This window comes from Bombina bombina, chromosome 2 (assembly GCF_027579735.1).
Source record: "Bombina bombina isolate aBomBom1 chromosome 2, aBomBom1.pri, whole genome shotgun sequence".
Classification (NCBI taxonomy): Eukaryota; Metazoa; Chordata; class Amphibia; order Anura; family Bombinatoridae; genus Bombina; species Bombina bombina.
In genome coordinates, this window is record NC_069500.1 from 810,194,281 (window position 1) to 810,214,008 (window position 19,728).

General features: G+C 37.8%; 1 protein-coding gene across 1 annotated transcript in view; it reads left to right on the top strand.

Annotated features, from left to right (window-relative positions):
• Positions 1–19,728, top strand: part of TMPRSS9 (transmembrane serine protease 9) — a 163,272-nt gene that overhangs the window by 65,028 nt on the left and 78,516 nt on the right. Inside the window, exons 10-11 of the mRNA XM_053703026.1 lie at positions 4,388–4,733; positions 19,316–19,487. Coding sequence (XP_053559001.1) covers positions 4,388–4,733; positions 19,316–19,487 — 518 coding nt within the window. The remainder of the gene's footprint in view (positions 1–4,387; positions 4,734–19,315; positions 19,488–19,728) is intronic.

Genomic DNA, 19,728 nt, shown 5'->3' on the forward strand with positions numbered 1-19,728 from the left:
GCTGACTAGAAAATATCTCCTGAACATCTCTATGTAAAAAAGAAAGATATTTTACCTCAAAAGTTCCTCAGTAGCCACCTCCCAAGGATTTCTAAGCAGCATTTTAGTGTGTCTGTCCTGGGACATCTGAAGGGATGAGCATCGTGCACTCTCATCTTATTTCACCAATCAGGTAAAGGAAGTTTACAATGAAATCTCATGAGAGTCAAGTCAAATCTCATGAGATCACAGTAAAAGTTCATGACCTCAGCACTGCTGATGCTGATTGGCTGCTGTTCATTTCTTCATTTTTTTTTATTTTTTTACCTGCAGCTGGGAGCAGTTGAGTATAACTTTTTACACAGAACTTACTCTGCTGAGCTGAGGAGATTGTGAGGTAAAATATCTTCCTTTTTTACATAGAGATGCTCAGGTGATATTTTCCTGTCAGCTTTTTACAGTTATACTGCATCAGTTTCAAGTGATTTAGCATATGAGTATTATGTCCCTTTAATTTGATAAAATAAGTTAATTTAAAAGTGTCTTAAAATTACATGCTCTGTCTGAATCATTAAAAAGTTTCATTTTGACTTTACTTTTCCTTTAATATTTTGTGCATATTCGGCCAGATTGCGAGTTTTGCGTTAGCTGTGCGGTGCTACCGTGCAGTTTTTTCTCACCGCTCATTTACCTACAGCGCTGGTATTACAGGTTTTTACAAACCTGGCATTAAAAGACAAGAAGTGAGCGTCGAGCAAAATTGTGCTCTATACTGCACTCCAATACCAGCTCTGCTTAAGTCAGCGGTGAGCTGGTCGTACGTGCTCGTGCACGATTTCCCCATAGAAATCAATGGGGAGAGCCGGCTGAGAAAATGTCTAACACCTGCAAAAAGCAGCGTAAATCTCAGTAACGCAGCCCCATTGATTCCTATGGGAAAACTAAAGTTATGTTTACACCTTACACCCTAACATGAACCCCGAGTCTAAACACCCCTAATCTTACACTTATTAACCCCTAATATGCCGCCCCCGACATCGCAGACACCTACATTATACTTATTAACCCCTAATCTGCCGCTCCGGACATCGCCGCCACCTACATTATATTTATTAACCCCTAATCTGCTGCCCCCAACATCGCCGACACCTAAATTATATTTATTAACCCCTAGTCTCCCTCCCCCAATGTCGCCACAACCTACCTACATTTATTAACCCCTAATCTGCCGCCCCCAACGTCGCTGCCACTATTCTAAATGTATTAACCCCTAAACCTAAGTCTAACCCTAACACCCCCTAACTTAAATATAATTTAAATAAATCTAAATAAAATTCCTATCATTAACTAAATTATTCCTATTTAAAACTAAATTAAGCTAGCTTCAATTTAACTAATAGTTACATTGTAGCTAGCTTAGGGTTTATTTTTATTTTACAGGCAACATTGTATTTATTTTAACTAGGTAGTATAGTTACTAAATAGTTATTAACTATTTAATAACTACCTAGCTAAAACAAATACAAATTTACCTGTAAAATAAAACCTAACCTAAGTTACACTAACACCTAACACTACACTACAACTAAATCAAGTCCCTACATTAAATACAATTAAATAAATTAAATTAGCTAAATCACAACAAAAAAACACTAATTACACCTAATCTAATAGCCCTATCAAAATAAAAAAGTCCCCCCAAAATAAAAAAAAAACCTAGCCTAAACTAAACTACCAATAGCCCTTAAAAGGGCCTAACTAAAAAAAACTAAGCTCCCCATTGCCCTGAAAAGGGCATTTGGATGGGCATTGCCCTTAAAAGGGCATTTAGCTCTACTCCAGCCCAAAGCCCTAACCTAAAAAATAAACCCACCAAATACACCCTTAAAAAATCCTAACACTAACCCCCAAAGATTCACTTACCGGGAGAAGTCATCCAAGCGGCAAGATGTCCTCAACAAAGCCGGCAGAAGTGGTCCTCCAGACGGGCAGAAGTCTTCATCCAGACGGCATCTTCTATCTTCATCCTTCCGACGCGGAGCGGCTCCATCTTCAAGATATCCGGCGGGGAGCATCCTCTACAAACGACATCTTCTTCGGAATGAATATCTCTTTAAGTGACGTCATCCAAGATGGCGTCCCTTAGATTCCGATAGGCTGATAGAATTCTATCAGCCAATCGGAATTAAGGTAGAAAATCAGCCAATAGGATTGAGCTGGCATTCTATTGGCTGTTCCAATCAGCCAATAGAATGCAAGCTCAATCCTATTGGCTGATTGGATCAGCCAATAGGGTTGAAGTTCAATCCTATTGGCTGATTGCATCAGCCAATAGGATTTTTTCTACCTTAATCCCGATTGGCTGAGAGAATTCTATCAGCCAATCGGAATCTAAGGGACGCCATCTTGGATGACGTCACTTAAAGAGATATTCATTCTGAAGAAGACGTTGTTTGAAGATCCGCGTCGGGAGGATCTGCCCATCTGTAGGACCACTTCTGCCGACTTTGTTGAGGACAGCTTGCCGCTTGGATGAAGACTTCTCCCGGTAAGTGAATCTTCGGGGGTTAGTGTTAGGATTTTTTAAGGGTGTATTGGGTGGGTTTATTTTTTAGGTTAGGGCTTTGGGCTGCAATAGAGCTAAATGTCCTTTTAAGGGCAATGCCCATCCAAATGCCCTTTTCAGGGCAATGGGGAGCTTAGTTTTTTTTAGTTAGGCTTTTATTTGGGGGTTGGTTGTATGGGTGGTGGGTTTTACTGTTGGGGGGGTTGTTTGTATTTTTTTTTTCAGGTAAAAAAGCTCATTTATTTGGGGCAATGCCCCGCAAAAGGCCCTTTAAGGGCTATTGGTAGTTTATTTTAGGCTAGGGTTTTTTTTTTGGGGGGGGGACTTTTTTATTTTGATAGGGCTATTAGATTAGGTGTAGTTAGTTTAAAGATCTTGTAATTTGTTTTTTATTTTCTGTAATTTAGTGTTTCTTTTTTTTGTGACTTAGCTAATATAATTTATTTAATTGTATTTAATGTAGGGAATTGATTTAATTGTATTCTAGTGTTAGGTGTTAGTGTAACTTAGGTTAGGTTTTATTTTACAGGTAAATTTGTATTTATTTCAGCTAGGTAGTTATTAAATAGTTAATAACTATTTAGTAACTATTCTACCTAGTTAAAATAAATACAAACTTGCCTGTAAAATAAAAATAAACCCTAAGCTAGCTACAATGTAACTATTAGTTATATTGTAGCTAGCTTAGGGTTTATTTTATAGGTAAGCATTTAGTTTTAAATAGGAATAATTTAGTTAATGATAGGAATTTTATTTAGATTTATTTAAATTATTTTTAAGTTAGGGGGTGTTAGGGTTAGATTTAAGTTTAAAGGGTTAATAAATTTAGAATAGCGGCAGCGACGTTGGGGACGGCAGATTAGGGGTTAATAAATGTAGGTAGGTGGCAGTGATGTTGGGGGCAGCAGATTAGGGGTTAATAAATATAATGTAGGTTGCGGCGATGTCCGGAGCGGAAGATTAGGGGTTAATAAGTATAATGTAGGTGGCAGCGATGTTAGGGGCGGCAGATTAGAGGTTAATAATATTAAACTAGTGTTTGCAAGGCGGGAGTGTGGCGGTTTAGGGGTTAATATGTTTATTATAGTGGCGGCGATGTCCGGAGCTGAAGATTAGGGGTTAGAAATTTTATTATAGTGTTTGCGATGCGGGAGGGCCTCGGTTTAGGGGTTAATAGGTAGTTTATGGGTGTTAGTGTACTTTTTAGCACTTTAGTTATGAGTTTTATGCTACAGCTTTGTAGCGTAAAACTCATAACTACTGACTTTAAAATGCGTTAGGAATCTTTTCGGTATAGGCTGTACCGCTCACTTTTTGGCCTCCAAGGACAAACTCGTAATACCAGCACTATGGAAGTCCCATAGAAAAAAGGGTTTGCGAACTTTACGTAAGTCGGTTTGCGGTAAGGCCAAAAAAGTGTGCGGTGCCCCTAAACCTGCAAGACTCGTAATAGCAGTGGTAGTGAAAAAGCAGCGTTAGGACCTGTTAACGCTGCTTTTTTAGCTTACCGCAAAACTCGTAATCTAGCCAATTGTGTGCTCTGTATAGAGTGGGGGATCTACAGAAACCATTGTTAGACATGGTTGATACCCCGTAACCTGCTTACTTGAATGCTCTTCTGCTAAATGTTTTCAAATAAGCCATATGACTATGAAAGAGAGGACAACTTGGTGCAAGCGTGTCAGTTTATATCAGATGATGTTTAGAGAAATTGAGATGTGTGACTTTATGGTATTATTTTCTTTAGATCAAGAGAAATGAAATACAAATTTTAAAACCAGTAGATAAATGAATGGTCCAGCAGCCATGAAGAGGACATAACACATTGCTTTGTGTACACAGGGTGATTCTGGAGGACCTCTGGTGTGTGAGGAAGCATCAGGTAGATTCTTCTTGGCTGGTATAGTAAGCTGGGGGGTCGGCTGTGCAGAGGCCAGAAGACCCGGTGTATATGTGAGAGTGAGCAAGATCAGCAAGTGGATCATGGAGATCATCACAAAATCTGTATTGTTAGATCCACAAACAAGTGTCACTACCACCACCACTACCACTGTTTGGAAGAAAACAACTAATGCCAAGGGCACCACTACTCGACCAGTCACCAAACACTCAACAACAAAAGCAAAACCAGGAAGTACCACACCGAATAAACCAACCCAGAAACCTATCAGCACTTCAAAGCCTCAAGGTACAGGGGAAATAAACTGTGTAAGCGCATGCATGTGTTTGAGGGCTGTCAGACCCTTGATAAGCAATTTGAAAAGTAATTATAAACGAGGGAGCGGCAAGGCCATTTTTAGAAACTAAACATATGCTGAGAGTGGTCTTATTCTTTGAAACCTTGATCACTAGATCAGTGTTTTTCAACCAGTGTGCCGTGGCACACTAGTGTGCCGTGAGAGATCCTCAGGTGTGCCACGGCAGACTGACAACAGTGTGACATATTTTTTAAACTTTGCTTGTTTTTTACTCCCAGTGCAGGCGTAGTTTGTAGGAGGCATGGCATAACAGCACAATACATACAGTATGTGTGTGTTTGTGTGTGTGTGTATATATATATGCTGTATTAGGCTACAATGTGTGCCACGGGATTTTTTAAAGTAAAAAAGTGTGCCACGGCAAAAAAAAGGTTAAAAATCACTGCACTAGATGATAGCATTATTCAGATACAGTATGTCATCTTAAAGAGACATGGAGTAAAAACAAGTTTGCAAGATTGAGACAGACTGTACAGTTTTTAAAATCTTCTACTTTACTTCTGTTACCAAATTTCTCTCTTTTGTTCTCCTTGGTTGAAACTTGGTCCCTTTCCGTGAGGGTATACTGAGGGAACATTGCTATAAACATTGCTGCCATATAGTGCTATGTGCACACATTTGAGTTTACTTCACTATAACAATTGATAGTAAAAGAACAGAAGTATATATGATTTATTTTTTACGTGTACACTCCAGCTAATGATAAATTCATTTTTAACATCACTGTATTCCTTTGACAGTTTATTCTTTAATTTAAATGTGTTGCAAATTTTGCAATATCAAATATTCATATTCAGTATTACATCAAATTCCTTTTCAATATAGCAATATTACAAATCCATATTTAACAGTGGCATTGGTTAATAAATCATTTTAAACTTAGACTTCACCATAAAGGTAAGTTAATTTACCCTTATCTTGGGCATAGGTGGATATCAGACTTTAAAGAACCAAACCTATGCTGGCAGATCTTTAGGGGGTGTTTTATTTTGGGATCTTAGAATATGCTTCCCTAGGGTTTGTAATGTTTCTAATTTCTTTGTGATTCCCATGAAAACAGTGAATTTCCCTATCCTCTACCACAGACTCCAGAAATAACTGGAGCACTATAGGCCTGAGGAATAAACGTTTGTGGGTCCACCTAAAAGTAACTGGTTACATCCCTGCTCAGTATGTTTTTCCATCTGTAAGGCATTTAAATCACTGTAGTTAACAAGCTTTACCAGGGGTTTAAATATATAGAAAACCATTCAAGATTGTAATCTAAAATGTTTAATTTATTGTGTAATTTAAAAATATTTTTTTTTAAAGGCACTTTATTTTCTTATTTATTTTGTTACATTTTCCTGTCTATATACTGGCCTCAGCACAGGTGATGAGATAATGAAATGCAAAAATTGCAAATTTTGCTTTTTAATGATATCAGCAATTGTCTACCTAGTAACATGTTCTGATTGGCTTCTCCAAATAAGACAACTGGCCTGCGAAGTTTGACTAATAAAAACCAATTGCTACAAACAAGGTGTTAATGCAATCATTCAAACTGTTCACACTTATCAATTCAATATGTTAATTTATTGCAAGACTGCTAAAAAATATTCGGCTAGATTACGAGTCTTGCGTTAGGCTTAAAAAGCAGCGTTGGCCGGTCCCAACGCTGCTTTTTAATGCTCGCTGGTATTAGGAGTCTTGAAGGTACAGATGTACCGCTCACTTTTTTGGCCAGACTCGGAAATACTGCAAATCCACTTACATCAATTGCGTATCCTATATTTTCAATGGGACTTGCATAGCGCCGGTATTACAAGTCTGACCAAAAGTGAGCGGTAAACCCTCTCCTGTCAAGACTGGTACCGCATTTTAAAGTCAGTAGTTAAGAGTTTTACACTACAACGCCGTAGCATAAAACTCTTAACTAAAGTGCTAAAAAGTACACTAACACCCATAAACTACCTATTAACCCCTAAACCGAGGCCCTCCCACATCGCAAACACTAAATAAATATTTTAACCCCTAATCTGCTGAACCGGACATCGCCGCCACTATAATAAATATATTAACCCCTAAACCGCCGCACTCCCACATCGCAAACACTATTTAAATATTATTAACCCCTAATCTGCCTGCCCTAACATCGCCGCCACTTACCTACATTTATTAACCCCTAATCTGCCGCCCCCAACGTCGCCACCACTATAATAAAGTTATTAATCCCTAAACCTAAGTCTAACCCTAACCCTAACACCCCCTAACTTAAATATAATTTAAATAAATCTAAATAAAATTACTACAATTAACTAAAAAATTCCTATTTAAAACTAAATACTTACTTGTAAAATATACCCTAAGCTAGCTACAATATAACTAATAGCTACATTGTAGCTAGATTAGTGTTTATTTTTATTTTACAGGCAACTTTGTATTTATTTTAACTAGGTAGAATAGTTATTAAATAGTTATTAACTATTTAATAACTACCTAGTTAAAATAAAGACAACTTTACCTGTAAAATAAAACCTAACCTAAGTTACAATTGCACCTAACACTACACTATAATTAAATTAATTACCTAAATTGTAATCAACCTGATGACAATACTCTGTCACCACTCAAGGGGGCGCTAATATACACAGAATATATATAGTGCTAGATCACTCCTATAAAGTCAACTAGTGATATTGCGAATAGTTCGCCGGTGAATAGTTCCCGGCGAACATAGCATGTTCACGTTTGCCGCTATGTTTGATCCGCCCCCTATTCGTCATCATTGAGTAAACTTTGACCCTGTACCTCACAGTCAGAAGACACATTACAGCCAATCAGCAGCAGACCCTCCCTCCCAGACCCTCCCACCTCCTGGACAGCATGCATTTTAGATTCATTTGGAAGCTGCATTCTTAGTGAGAGGAGGGACAGTGTAGCTGCTGCTGATTTAATAGGGAAATCGATAGCTAGGCTAGTGTATTCAGTGTCCACTACAGTCCTGAAGGACTCATCTGATCTCTGCTGTAAGGACAGCACCCCAAAAAGCCCTTTTTTAGGGCTAGAACATCAGTCTGCTTTTTTGTTTTTTCCTGTGTAATCTAATTGCAGTTGCCTGCCTGCCAGCGTGTGTGTCAGGCTCACAGCGTATACTGTGCCCACTTGCCCAGTGCCACCACTCATATCTGGTGTAACAGTAGTGTACATTTAAAAAAAACAACACTTTTTTGACTGTGAAATAATAGCAGACAGCTGCCAGTACCCAAGATGGCCGCCAATAAGGCAGATGGGGAGGGTTAGAAAGCTGTTTTGGGGGGGATCAGGGAGGTTGGGGGCTAAGGGGGGATGCTACACCACAGCATATGTAAATATGCTAAAAAAAATAATAAAAAAAAATTAAAAATGAACATATCCCAATAAAGGGATATTAAAGAGCGCTGATATTTAAAATATAAAAAAGCAATATTCAATATAAAACCAGGTGATACACTTAAAGTATAGTAGATCAAGTCTACCGTATTAGTCCTGTTTAGTGTCCATAAACTGGTGGTAAATTGAAGGGATAAATGTATCCTCCTGTTACGTGAGTAAGGCAGCTCCTCTTGATCCCAGAGAGTGTGGAACAACTGTTAAAATAGAAAGTAGAAAGAGGGCGCCACAATAGCGTGATACCGTCTGGATATGTAGGTATGGATATAAGTAAGTATTATGCTTACCAAATGGTGTGACACTGTGCTGTGACCAGTGCAAGGAAGCAGGCTAGCACTTATCAGTGGCTAGTACACTGTGGAAGCCAAGCTCCAAAGGCACTTGTCCTAGTTGAAACTCTGAGTGTGTCTCCTGTTGGCTGGACTTCAGGTGCTGCAGAGGTGTAATCTTTTGTGTGTTGTTCAGTTGGTATTGATAAACCACAACACAGACAACTTCAAATAAAATGGCTTTTAATACTTATGACGCGTTTCTCAACCTCAAACAGGTTGTTTCATCAGATAAAAAAGTGAATGCCATCATTAACAATTGTTAACAATTTATACACATTTGTGTGTCAAAAGAGGAAGTTGTCATCATATGTGTAATCCAATAGAAAAACATTTGTGTGCACTCAGCTGTGGAAACCAAAACAGGCTCCCAGCTGTTACAATTTAAAAATTTATACAGAGTAACAAGGTTAGAATAGGGTGTGTATAAATGTTAGAATCTAAACTTTTAACCTATTGGTTACATTGTGAAAATGAATGAACAAATAAAACAATCTTATCACTTTGTTTTCATTAAAAGTTATTACATATATAACCTCACTTAATCATTTGTTGTGATAGACACAATCCTTTTGAAAAAAATATGTTTAATTTAAAATAAGTGTATGTATGGAAAATGCATAGTTCATTAAGTAATCAGGATCTGAATGGGAGTCTGAACTTTTAACCTATTGTTTGCATGGTGAAAGTGATGATTTAAAGAAAATGTTATTATTAGGTTTTTGTAGAAGATAGATACCTGTATAGCCTCAATATAGTTTGTTATAATGGCTTGAAACATATTTCACCTCAATAATAGTTTGTTATAATAAACATAATCTATTTTAAAAGGAAATTATCACTTTGTTTTCATTAGAAGTTATTGCCTATGTAACCTCACTTGGTAGTTTATTGTGATAGACACAATTCTTTTGAATATGAAAGAATATGTTTAATTGTAAAAAAGTGTGTATATATAAAAGGGTGATTCATTAAATAATAAAGATCTAGATAGGAGTCTTGACCTTTAACCTGTTGTTTGCATTGTGAATATGAAGAATTAAAAAAGTGTTATTACTTGATTTATGTTGAAGATAAATACTTGTATAGCCTCAATATAATTTGTTATAGTGAATTAATGTATATATAACCTCAAAAAAAACGAGTTTGTTATAATATACACAATCTTTTTTTGAATATAAAAAGGTGTGTTTGTACATAGGGATGTGTATGTATAAAATGAATTGTTCAATAAACAGAGGTATTTTTGTATATGCATATGCATGCAAACATGTTTATAAACCCCCCCTCCCCTTGTCAAATGTCTGCATGAAATATACCAAAATGGGCCTAGATCAATACTTTGGGTTGTCTACTACACTACACTTAAGCTAAAATTAACTCTACAAGCTGCCTACATGCTCCCTAATTAACCCCTTCACTGCTGGGCATAAAACACGTGTGGTGCGCAGTGGCATTTAGCAGCCTTCTAATTACCAAAAAGCAACGCCAAAGCCATATAAGTCTGCTATTTCTGAACAAAGGGGATCCCAGAGAAGCATTTACAACCATTTATGCCACAATTGCATAAGTTGTTTGTAAATAATTTCTGTTAGAAACCTAAAGTTTGTGAAAAAGTGAACAATTTTTTTTATTTGATCGCATTTGGCGGTGAAATGGTGGCATGAAATATAACAAAATGGGCCTAGATCAATACTTTGGGTTGTCTACTACACTACACTTAAGCTAAAATTAACTCTACAAGCTGCCTACATGCTCTCTAATTAACCCCTTCACTGCTGGGCAAAAAACACGTGTGGTGCGCAGTGGCATTTAGCAGCCTTCTAATTACCAAAAAGCAATGCCAAAGCCATATAAGTCTGCTATTTCTGAACAAAGGGGATCCCAGAGAAGCATTTACAACCATTTATGCCATAATTGCATAAGTTGTTTGTAAATAATTTCTGTGAGAAACCTAAAGTTTGTGAAAAAGTGAACAATTTCTTTTTATTTGATCGCATTTGGCGGTGAAATGGTGGCATGAAATATACCAAAATGGGCCTAGATCAATACTTTGGGTTGTCTACTACACTACACTTAAGCTAAAATTAACTCTACAAGCTGCCTACATGCTCCCTAATTAACCCCTTCACTGCTGGGCATAAAACACGTGTGGTGCGCAGTGGCATTTAGCAGCCTTCTAATTACCAAAAAGCAACGCCAAAGCCATATAAGTCTGCTATAATGGCATGTCTGGCACACAGTGTTGGGGCAAGGGTCCATCTGACCACTGATACCAGGCCTGCAAAGCATGGTCAGGGCAGGTATATCACCTACACTGCGCACTGTGAAGCGGGCGTAACCCTTACACTACCTGATCGATACAACATCATACCTGATGTTTTAAAGCACGTTATTCCAAACAATTTAGGAATGTTAGGTGATTTATGCCCTTTATGGATTAAAACCAGACTCTGCATCAACTATGTAATTTTCCATGGGAGTTTTGCCATGGATCCCCCTCCGGCATGCCACAGTCCAGGTGTTAGTCCCCTTGAAACAACTTTTCCATCACTATTGTGGCCAGAAAGAGTCCCCGTGGGTTTTAAAATTTGCCTGCCTATTGAAGTTTATGGCGGTTTGCCCGGTTCGCCCGTTCGCGAACAGTTGTGGAAGTTCGCGTTCGCCGTTCGTGAACCCAAATTTTTAGGTTCGCGACATCACTAATGTCAACAGATTACAAAATATAACAAAAATATAGTGTATATATAGTGTTATAAAATATACAAAATGATATAACTTATCAGTCCATAGGTGAATCAATCACTGAAAAAAGTGTTGTCCATTTGGACTTGCTTCCAATGGTCTTTTATTCTTGAATTCACGGCAGCTCCTTCCCAAATAGAAGAGGTTAACTGGAATCTGTGATGGTATAAAACAAACACACAGAAGGGCGCCTCCTAGTGTAATAAAGTACAGATGGTGTACAAATGTGTGATAACAGATGTTCAGGTCCTCAGAAGTGTGGCAGCACTCACTCGTGCTTAGTAGTGCATACTAAGTACGAGTGAGTGCTACCACACTTGTGAGTACCTGAACATCTGTTATCACATATTTGTACACCATCTGTACTTTATTACACTAGGAGGCGCCCTTCTGTGTGTTTGTTTTATACCATCACAGATTCTAATTACCTAAATTAAATACAATTAATTACAATTAAATAAAATTATCTAAAGTACAAAAAACCCCACTAACTTACAGAAAATAATAAAAAAATTACAAGATTTTTAAACTAATTACACCTAATCTAATCCCCCTAACAAAATAAAAAAGCCCCCCCAAAATAAAAAAGCCCTACCCTACACTAAATTACAAATAGCCCTTAAAAGGGCCTTTTGCGGGGCATTGCCCCAAAGTAATCAGCTCTTTTACCTGAAAAAAAAATTACAATTCCCCCCCAACATTAAAACCCACCACCCACACAACCAACCCTACTCGAAAAACCCACCCAATCCCCCCTTAAAAAAACCTAACACTAACCCCCTGAAGATCACCTTACCGGGAGACGTCTTCACCCAACCAGGCCGAAGTCCTCAACGAAGCCGGGAGAAGTCTTTATCCAAGCCGGGTGAAGTGGTCCTCCAGACGGGCAGAAGTCTTCATCCAGACGGCATCTTTTATCTTCATCCATCCGGCACGGAGCGGGTCCATCTTCAAGACATCTGACACAGAGCATCCTCTTCTTCCGACGGCTAAACACAGAATGAAGGTTCCTTTAAATGACGTCATCCAAGATGACGTCCCTTCAATTCCAATTGGCTGATAGAATTCTATCAGCCAATCGGAATTAAGGTAGAAAAAATCCTATTGGCTGGTGCAATCAGCCAATAGGATTGAGCTTGCATTCTATTGGCTGTTCCAATCAGCCAATAGAATGCAAGCTCAATCCTATTGGCTGATTGGATCAGCCAATAGGATTGGACTTCAATCCTATTGGCTGATTGCATCATCCAATAGGATTTTTTCTACCTTAATTCCGATTGGCTGATAGAATTCTATCAGCCAATCGGAATTGAAGGGACACCATCTTGGATGACGTAATTTAAAGGATTGATCTACTCCCTGGAGCACCTATACCAGATCTTCCCTCTCACGGACACTGAGCTACAACACCTGAAGGAGTACATCTCGGAGAAGAAATCTACTTTGTGTGAAAAAAAGATGGTGGGCTTCATCGTCAGTTAGCGCTCTCTAAATAACATCTTGACCAAGAATCGATACCCGTTGTCTCTGATACCAGAATTACTGGATCATCTGCACCATGCCTCTATCTTCACAAAAATTTACATGAGGGTAGCATATAACCTGGTACGCATTTGTGAGGGGGAGGAATGGAAGACTGCTTTCCCATCCAGATATGGTAATTTTAAATATAGAGTGATGCCATTCGGCCTCTGAAATGCACCTGCTACCTCCCAACACTTCCTAAACGATGTCTTCAGGGATCTGCTGGATACTTTTTCATTGAATTTCACTGATCTTCTCGCCCACAGTCTCCCAGCATACAGAACATGTGAAGACACTCCTCAGGAGGTTACCCAAGCATGGCCTGTAGGCCAAATTGGGAAAATGTGTTTTTGATACCATGTCAGTTGAGTTCCTTGGGTATGTTATCACCCCAAGTCATATCCAAATGGATCCTCAGAAGGTCAGTGCAGTACTAGAGTGGCCAGTATCTACTTACAAAAATGCAGTGCAGCGTTTTATGGGCTTCCCTAATTTTTATAGGTGCTTCTCAGTATACGATCCACAGACCAATGAGCAGACTGAATGGACTAACCAGTTTCTGGAACAATTCTTGCAGTGTTACACCATGTTTCTACAAGATGACTGGTTATCCCTACTGCTGACAGTGGAGTTCTCTTACAATAACCATGTTCCCCAGTCCAGCAAACTAACACCCTTCTATGCTAATTATAGATATCCTCCTCTCAGGTTACCATATCTGCCTTGTCCCACTACACTCACCAATGTTGCTCAATGACTAAACGCCCTCAAACAACAAAGACGTCTGTTGCAAGCAGTGCTCAGAGCAGCACAACAGCGATACAGAGGACATGCCGATAAGAGGCGGTCACCAGCTCCCACCGGCTCACCGGCTCCGGGCGACAAAGTATGGCTGTCCTCACAGAATCTGCGAATGTCCTGTCCATCCCAAAAACTAGGATCTCGCTACATTGGTCCCTTCATGGTCATCAAGGTACTCAGCCCAGCAGCAGTCCAAGTGGATCTCCCAGCAATATACAAGTTACACCCCATTTTCCATGTGTCTTTTTTAAAGGCATGGAAGCCCAGTCGCTTTACCTCCCATGCCTCCAATCCTCCAAATCCAGTGGTAATCAATGGGTCCAAAGAATACGAGGTGCAGGAGATGCTTGACCTCCCGTAGACGCAGGGGACATCTAGAATATCTCGTTCACTGGAACAATTCTGGGAACCAGCTGGGAATGTACATGCCCCTTCCAAAGTTAGAGCGTTCCATCTGAGACATCCTGGCTGGCCAACCCCGGTTTGTGCCCTAAGGTCGCGCCTGCGGGGGCCTCGGGTATGGCGCCTCGCAGAATTTACCTGTCCTAGGGCGCCCGTGGTATCCTAGAGGTTGGCTCACAGTGATCCTTATGCCTGGAGCTCCGACCCTTCCAGCGGCTGCCTCCACTACTCCAGACGTGGGCTGAGCACCCGCTGCTGCATCGCGGTCATTGATATAAGTTGAGCTTGAAGGAAAATTAGATATCTTTATTGTATCACTTTCTGTACACACACATGCTTCTTTAAGTTATTTGTTTGTATACCAAAGTCCAATACTTAGGGCCTGATGAAAAAAAATATTATCGTCATGGAGAAAACTCTCATCAAATCTTTGGGGGCTTTTTTGTACATTATTTTGCAATGTAGGTGTCTCTCCTTCACATCCAGGACTTTCGCAAACAGAGATGAACAATTCTCAAGAAAAAAATTGCCTTTTTAAAAGTCTTTGAGGGACCTCGTAGTACTGACGAGATTTATTAAATCATCTCACCAGAGTGGAGAGGTTTAGATCATCAGCCCTTAGAGAGAATAATTGAGAATTAACATTTTATTACTTATCTCTTTTACCTCCCACTGGTATTGTATGTTTTCAGCTGGCTTTGTCTACACAGCTTTTCTTTAGCCTATACATAGAAACTTTCAGTATAGGCAGGGAAACCACATGCAAAATCGGTTATTTCAAATTCCAATAAAAAGGTCAAGGAGCTATTTTTAAACAATTTAATACACCCCAGCAGGTAAAACAGATGATTGGGAACAAATTAAAGGGGAGAAAATTTAGGGTACACTGTCCCTTTAAATCACTGCTGTGTATTATTGGCAATAAGGGCACTATACTACCCTTATGTAAACCAGGCCTTCACTATCATTTAGGTAAATGCAACATGTTCTCTTTAAAAAGCTCTATATGTAGCCACAAGGTGTTTTGTTATTGCACATCCCCACCCTACCCTTACACACACAAACGCGCACACACATGCACATACAAACCCACACACATGCAACATACACATATACATGCATACAGGCGCACACGAACACACACATACACACACGTGCACATAAATACCTACACATCAACGGCCACATACACATAAGAGCACAGACACACACATACACATGCGCACACACACACACACACATTTGCATACACACAAGCACACATACACATGTGCACATTAACACGCACATACATACGTGCACATAAACAAGCACACACGTGCACACAGGCACTCTTACAACCCTTCTGAACATTGTGAGGCACTTTTACAGTAAAACATAATTTACTCTCCCACTATTACACTTACAAACCCCTTGGTTCTCCTACATCGTTAGCACACAAATGCAGCTACTCATCTCAAAGACACTCTGATTTTTTTACACACTAATCACTATATACCCTTATGCGCATTACCCATAGGCACTCTCCCACCTAAACACTCTTGCATACAGGTGCTATTCCTATCCTTAAAGGGATAGGAAAGTCAAAATTAAACTTGCATGATTCAGATAGAGCATGTCATTTTAGGACACTTTTAAATTCACTTTTATTTTCAAATGTGCTTCGTTCTCTTGGTATCCCTTATTGAAAAAGAACACGCACATATCCTACAATCAGCTAGTTGCTGATTGGTGCCTGCACACATTTATCTAACTAGATGTGTTCAGCTATAGGGATGGGCAAATGTGTAAATTTCCAAAATTGGATGTTAGAACGAATGTTATTACCGAAATTCGAATTACAAATCCGAATGTTGAATGTACGAATGAATATTCTTAAAAATTCTATAATCTAATGCTATTTACAGTTTTCAAATGTCACTTTCGAATTCGAATGTTTATAATTAGATCGAATGTCCACATTCGAAATTTCGAATTTAACATTCTATTTAACAAATACTAATTAGAAGTTCAATAGTTCATGTGGTAGGGAATCTAGTAAATTGATACATAATAGATACAAATATATCAATTTGAATGTTTCTATTTCAATCGAATATTGCATAATTTGAATATTACATTTAAAGAAAGCATTAGAAATACTATAACAAATATATAAATTCGAATTTTTCAAAACGAATATTTTCTAATGTAATTGTAAAATTCGAAACAGAGTCAAGGAGCTATTTTTAAACAATTTAATACACCCCAGCAGGTAAAACAGATGATTGGGAACAAATTAAAGGGGAGAAAATTTAGGGTACACTGTCCCTTTAAATCACTGCTGTGTGTTATTGGCAATAAGGGCACTATACTACCCTTATGTAAACCAGGCCTTCACTATCATTTAGGTAAATGCAACATGTTCTCTTTAAAAAGCCCTATATGTAGCCACACAGTGTTTTGCTATTGCACATCCCCACCCTACCCTTACACACACAAACATGCACATACACTGCCACACGCGTGCGCGCATACATGCACATACAAACCCACACACATGCAACATACACATATACATGCAAACAGGCGCACACGAATTTGAATGTTTCTATTTCGATCGAATATTGCATAATTCCAATATTATATTTAAAGAAAGCAGGGGGGGCAACCACATGAACTTTATCTGCCCGCAGTATCATAAATAGGTCAAATACGTTCACTTTAGAGAAATATATAAATGTATAGGGCTAAAATTGGGATGGCATAGTTTTTCAGCAATAGCTAAATTAATAGCAGTTTTTTATTTTTGTCAAGAAAAATGCCATGCTTGTGCATATCCATGACATTTTGTAAATGGGGTTGAAAAAAAACATATACTTTTGATATTTATTTGTATTGTTATCACCTTTTTTCACCCTACTACTACAATCTCGAAAATCTACTGAAAATCTGGAACAAGGAGACATTTTGAAAAAATATAGAATACTGATGTGGGAAGTCCATTCTTGGGCAAGTATTTCCCTTTTTAGAATTATTATTGTATATATACACACAAAAAGGAACACAAAACTCAACATTTTTCTTTCATGGTTCAGATATAGCAAACTATTTTAAACAACTTTTCAATTTACTTAATTTCTCAAATTTGCTTTATACTTGTGGTGTCTTTTGTTGAAGGAGCTAGCTGAGAACATCAGATGACCCAATGACTAGTGGTTTATATATGCAGCCACCAATCAGCATCTAAAACATTCATTTCAGACAGTCGCCAAAAAAAAAAAATTTGTTTAATCCAATATTTGCTCTTGAGGTTGTTTGGAATTTGCTTCTTAACAAAAATTCAGGTAATTAGAAGAGCTGTATTGGATCAAGAGTTTTGCATCTATAATGTACATTTTAACTTCATAGATCCTTTAATGCCTTTTGTGTAAAAGTTTTAACCACATGAATGAGTCAGCAAAAATGTTTTGTTTCATACATCAGTTTATTTGTTTCACATTTTCATTTTCAGATAAATTCATTGAATAACACAAATTTTGTTGTTTTTTTATTTATTTATTTTTACATTCGTCTGATTTCCCAATTCCATGTCTACAATATGTAGTTTTCCTGTTTACATGTAAGAATAAAATAAATATTTAATATTTAAAATTTGTAAAAATCTGTCTGGCTTCCTGCTGTAGAAAAATGTTTCAAACACTTTGCACTGATGGAGTTAAAGGGACATTAAACCCAAACATTTTCTTTTATGATTCAGACAGAGAATACAATTTTAAACAACATTCCAATTAACTTCTATTATCTAATTTGCTTTATTCTTTAGATATCCTTTGTTGAAGAAATAGCAATACACATGGGTCTGCCAATCACACGAGGCATCTATATGCAGCCACCAATAAGCAGCTATGGAGCCTATCTAGATATGCTTTTCAGGAAAGAATATCAAGAGAATGCAGCAAATTAGATAATAGAAGTAAATTAGAAAGTTGTTTAAAATTGTATTCTCTATCTGAATCATGAAAGAAAAATGTGGGGTTTAATGTCCCTTTAATATACCTCTAAGATCAGACATGCAGTCAGAGGGATTGATCCTAAGTCACTATAGATGCTAAGTCACTATGGAAATACTATGAAAAAATGGTAACACTGGTTTTTATAGTGGATCAATTTTTGTGACCAAATTGGTGGGTAATATACACATCATAAAGTAATAGCGGCACTTGATGGCTAGTAACATAACCAGCCACAAAGGTGATTTATGAACCATAACTAACTAAACTAAACATAACAGCACTTAGCTAATCCCCCAGCACAATTAACCATAACCTTGCCCTCCCTCACCATAGTACCTATAATAGCTGACCTGATTTCCACCATTGCAGTTACCTCTAATCCCATCACCCCCCCCCCCCCCCAACAATAACCAATAATGGCAGACTTACTTAATTTCACCTCACAATTAACCACAAAATTCTCCAAAGCAGCCCTCCCATAATCAAAACATCTATCAAAGCAGCCCTAAGTCAAGTAACAGGAAGAGTTATGAGAAAAAGTTACATGAAGCAAAATGTAGCCTTATAGAATAAGGTTATATAGAGAAAAAAGGGAGATGAAAAAAAGCATTAGGAGGAGTTATAGGAGGGACTTAAATGAGCACTATTGTGGTGTTATAGGGAGAAATTATATGAATCAATAGGAAGAGTTATAGGGAGAGGTTGTATGGTGAACTAGTAGATGTAGAAGAGTTATCAAAAGTGGTAATATGGATCAATAGAAGTTATATTGAGAGGTTATATGGATTGATAGAAGTTATATGGAGAGGTTATATAGATCAATAGAAGTTATATGAAGAGGCTATATGGATCAATAGAAGTTATAAGAGAGGCTATATGGATCAATAGAAGTTATATGAAGAGGTTATATGGATCTATAGAAGTTATAAAGAGAATTTATATTGGTCAATTTAAGTTATATGGATCAGTATAAGTTACATGGAGAGGTTATATGGATCAACAGAAATTAAATAGAGAAGTTAGTATGGGTCAATATGTTATATGGGGGGGGTTATATGGAAAAAATAGAAGTTACATGGAGAGGTTATATTGATTAGTAGAAGTTATATGGAGAGGATATGTGGATGAATACAAGATTTAGGGTAAGGTTATATTACGCAATAGATATAATTATGAAGACAGGTTCCCAAGAACGACAACATTTTCCTACAATATTGTAGAACTAATGTAATATTATGTTTATGTGTAAATATTTAGTACACTGTTTGATTATGGTTATTGGAATATGTTTTTTTTTTTTTTCAGAGTGTGGCAGTCGCCCTGGCCTCACAAAACCTAACAAAATAGTAGGAGGACTGGATGCTGTGAGGGGTGAAGTTCCTTGGCAAGTAAGCCTAAAAGAGGGCCCACGACATTTTTGTGGAGCCACAATAATTGGCGATCGTTGGTTGGTTTCTGCTGCCCACTGCTTCAATCAGTAAGTAGCTTCCTCCCTATTTATGTTTAACTAACTGCAAGAGAGTCCATAAGATAGTAGGTGTGTGGTATAAATTGTGTGAAAATCAAACACATACACATTTTGTCTTTGCATAATTTGGGTTTGAATATCAATTTATGCACCTTTTCTATGGCTTACTCACACCAATTATCTTACTTTTTCAGCTGAATATAAAGTTTTAGAAGACACTTCTGTGTTAAATAAATATACAAAACCATAA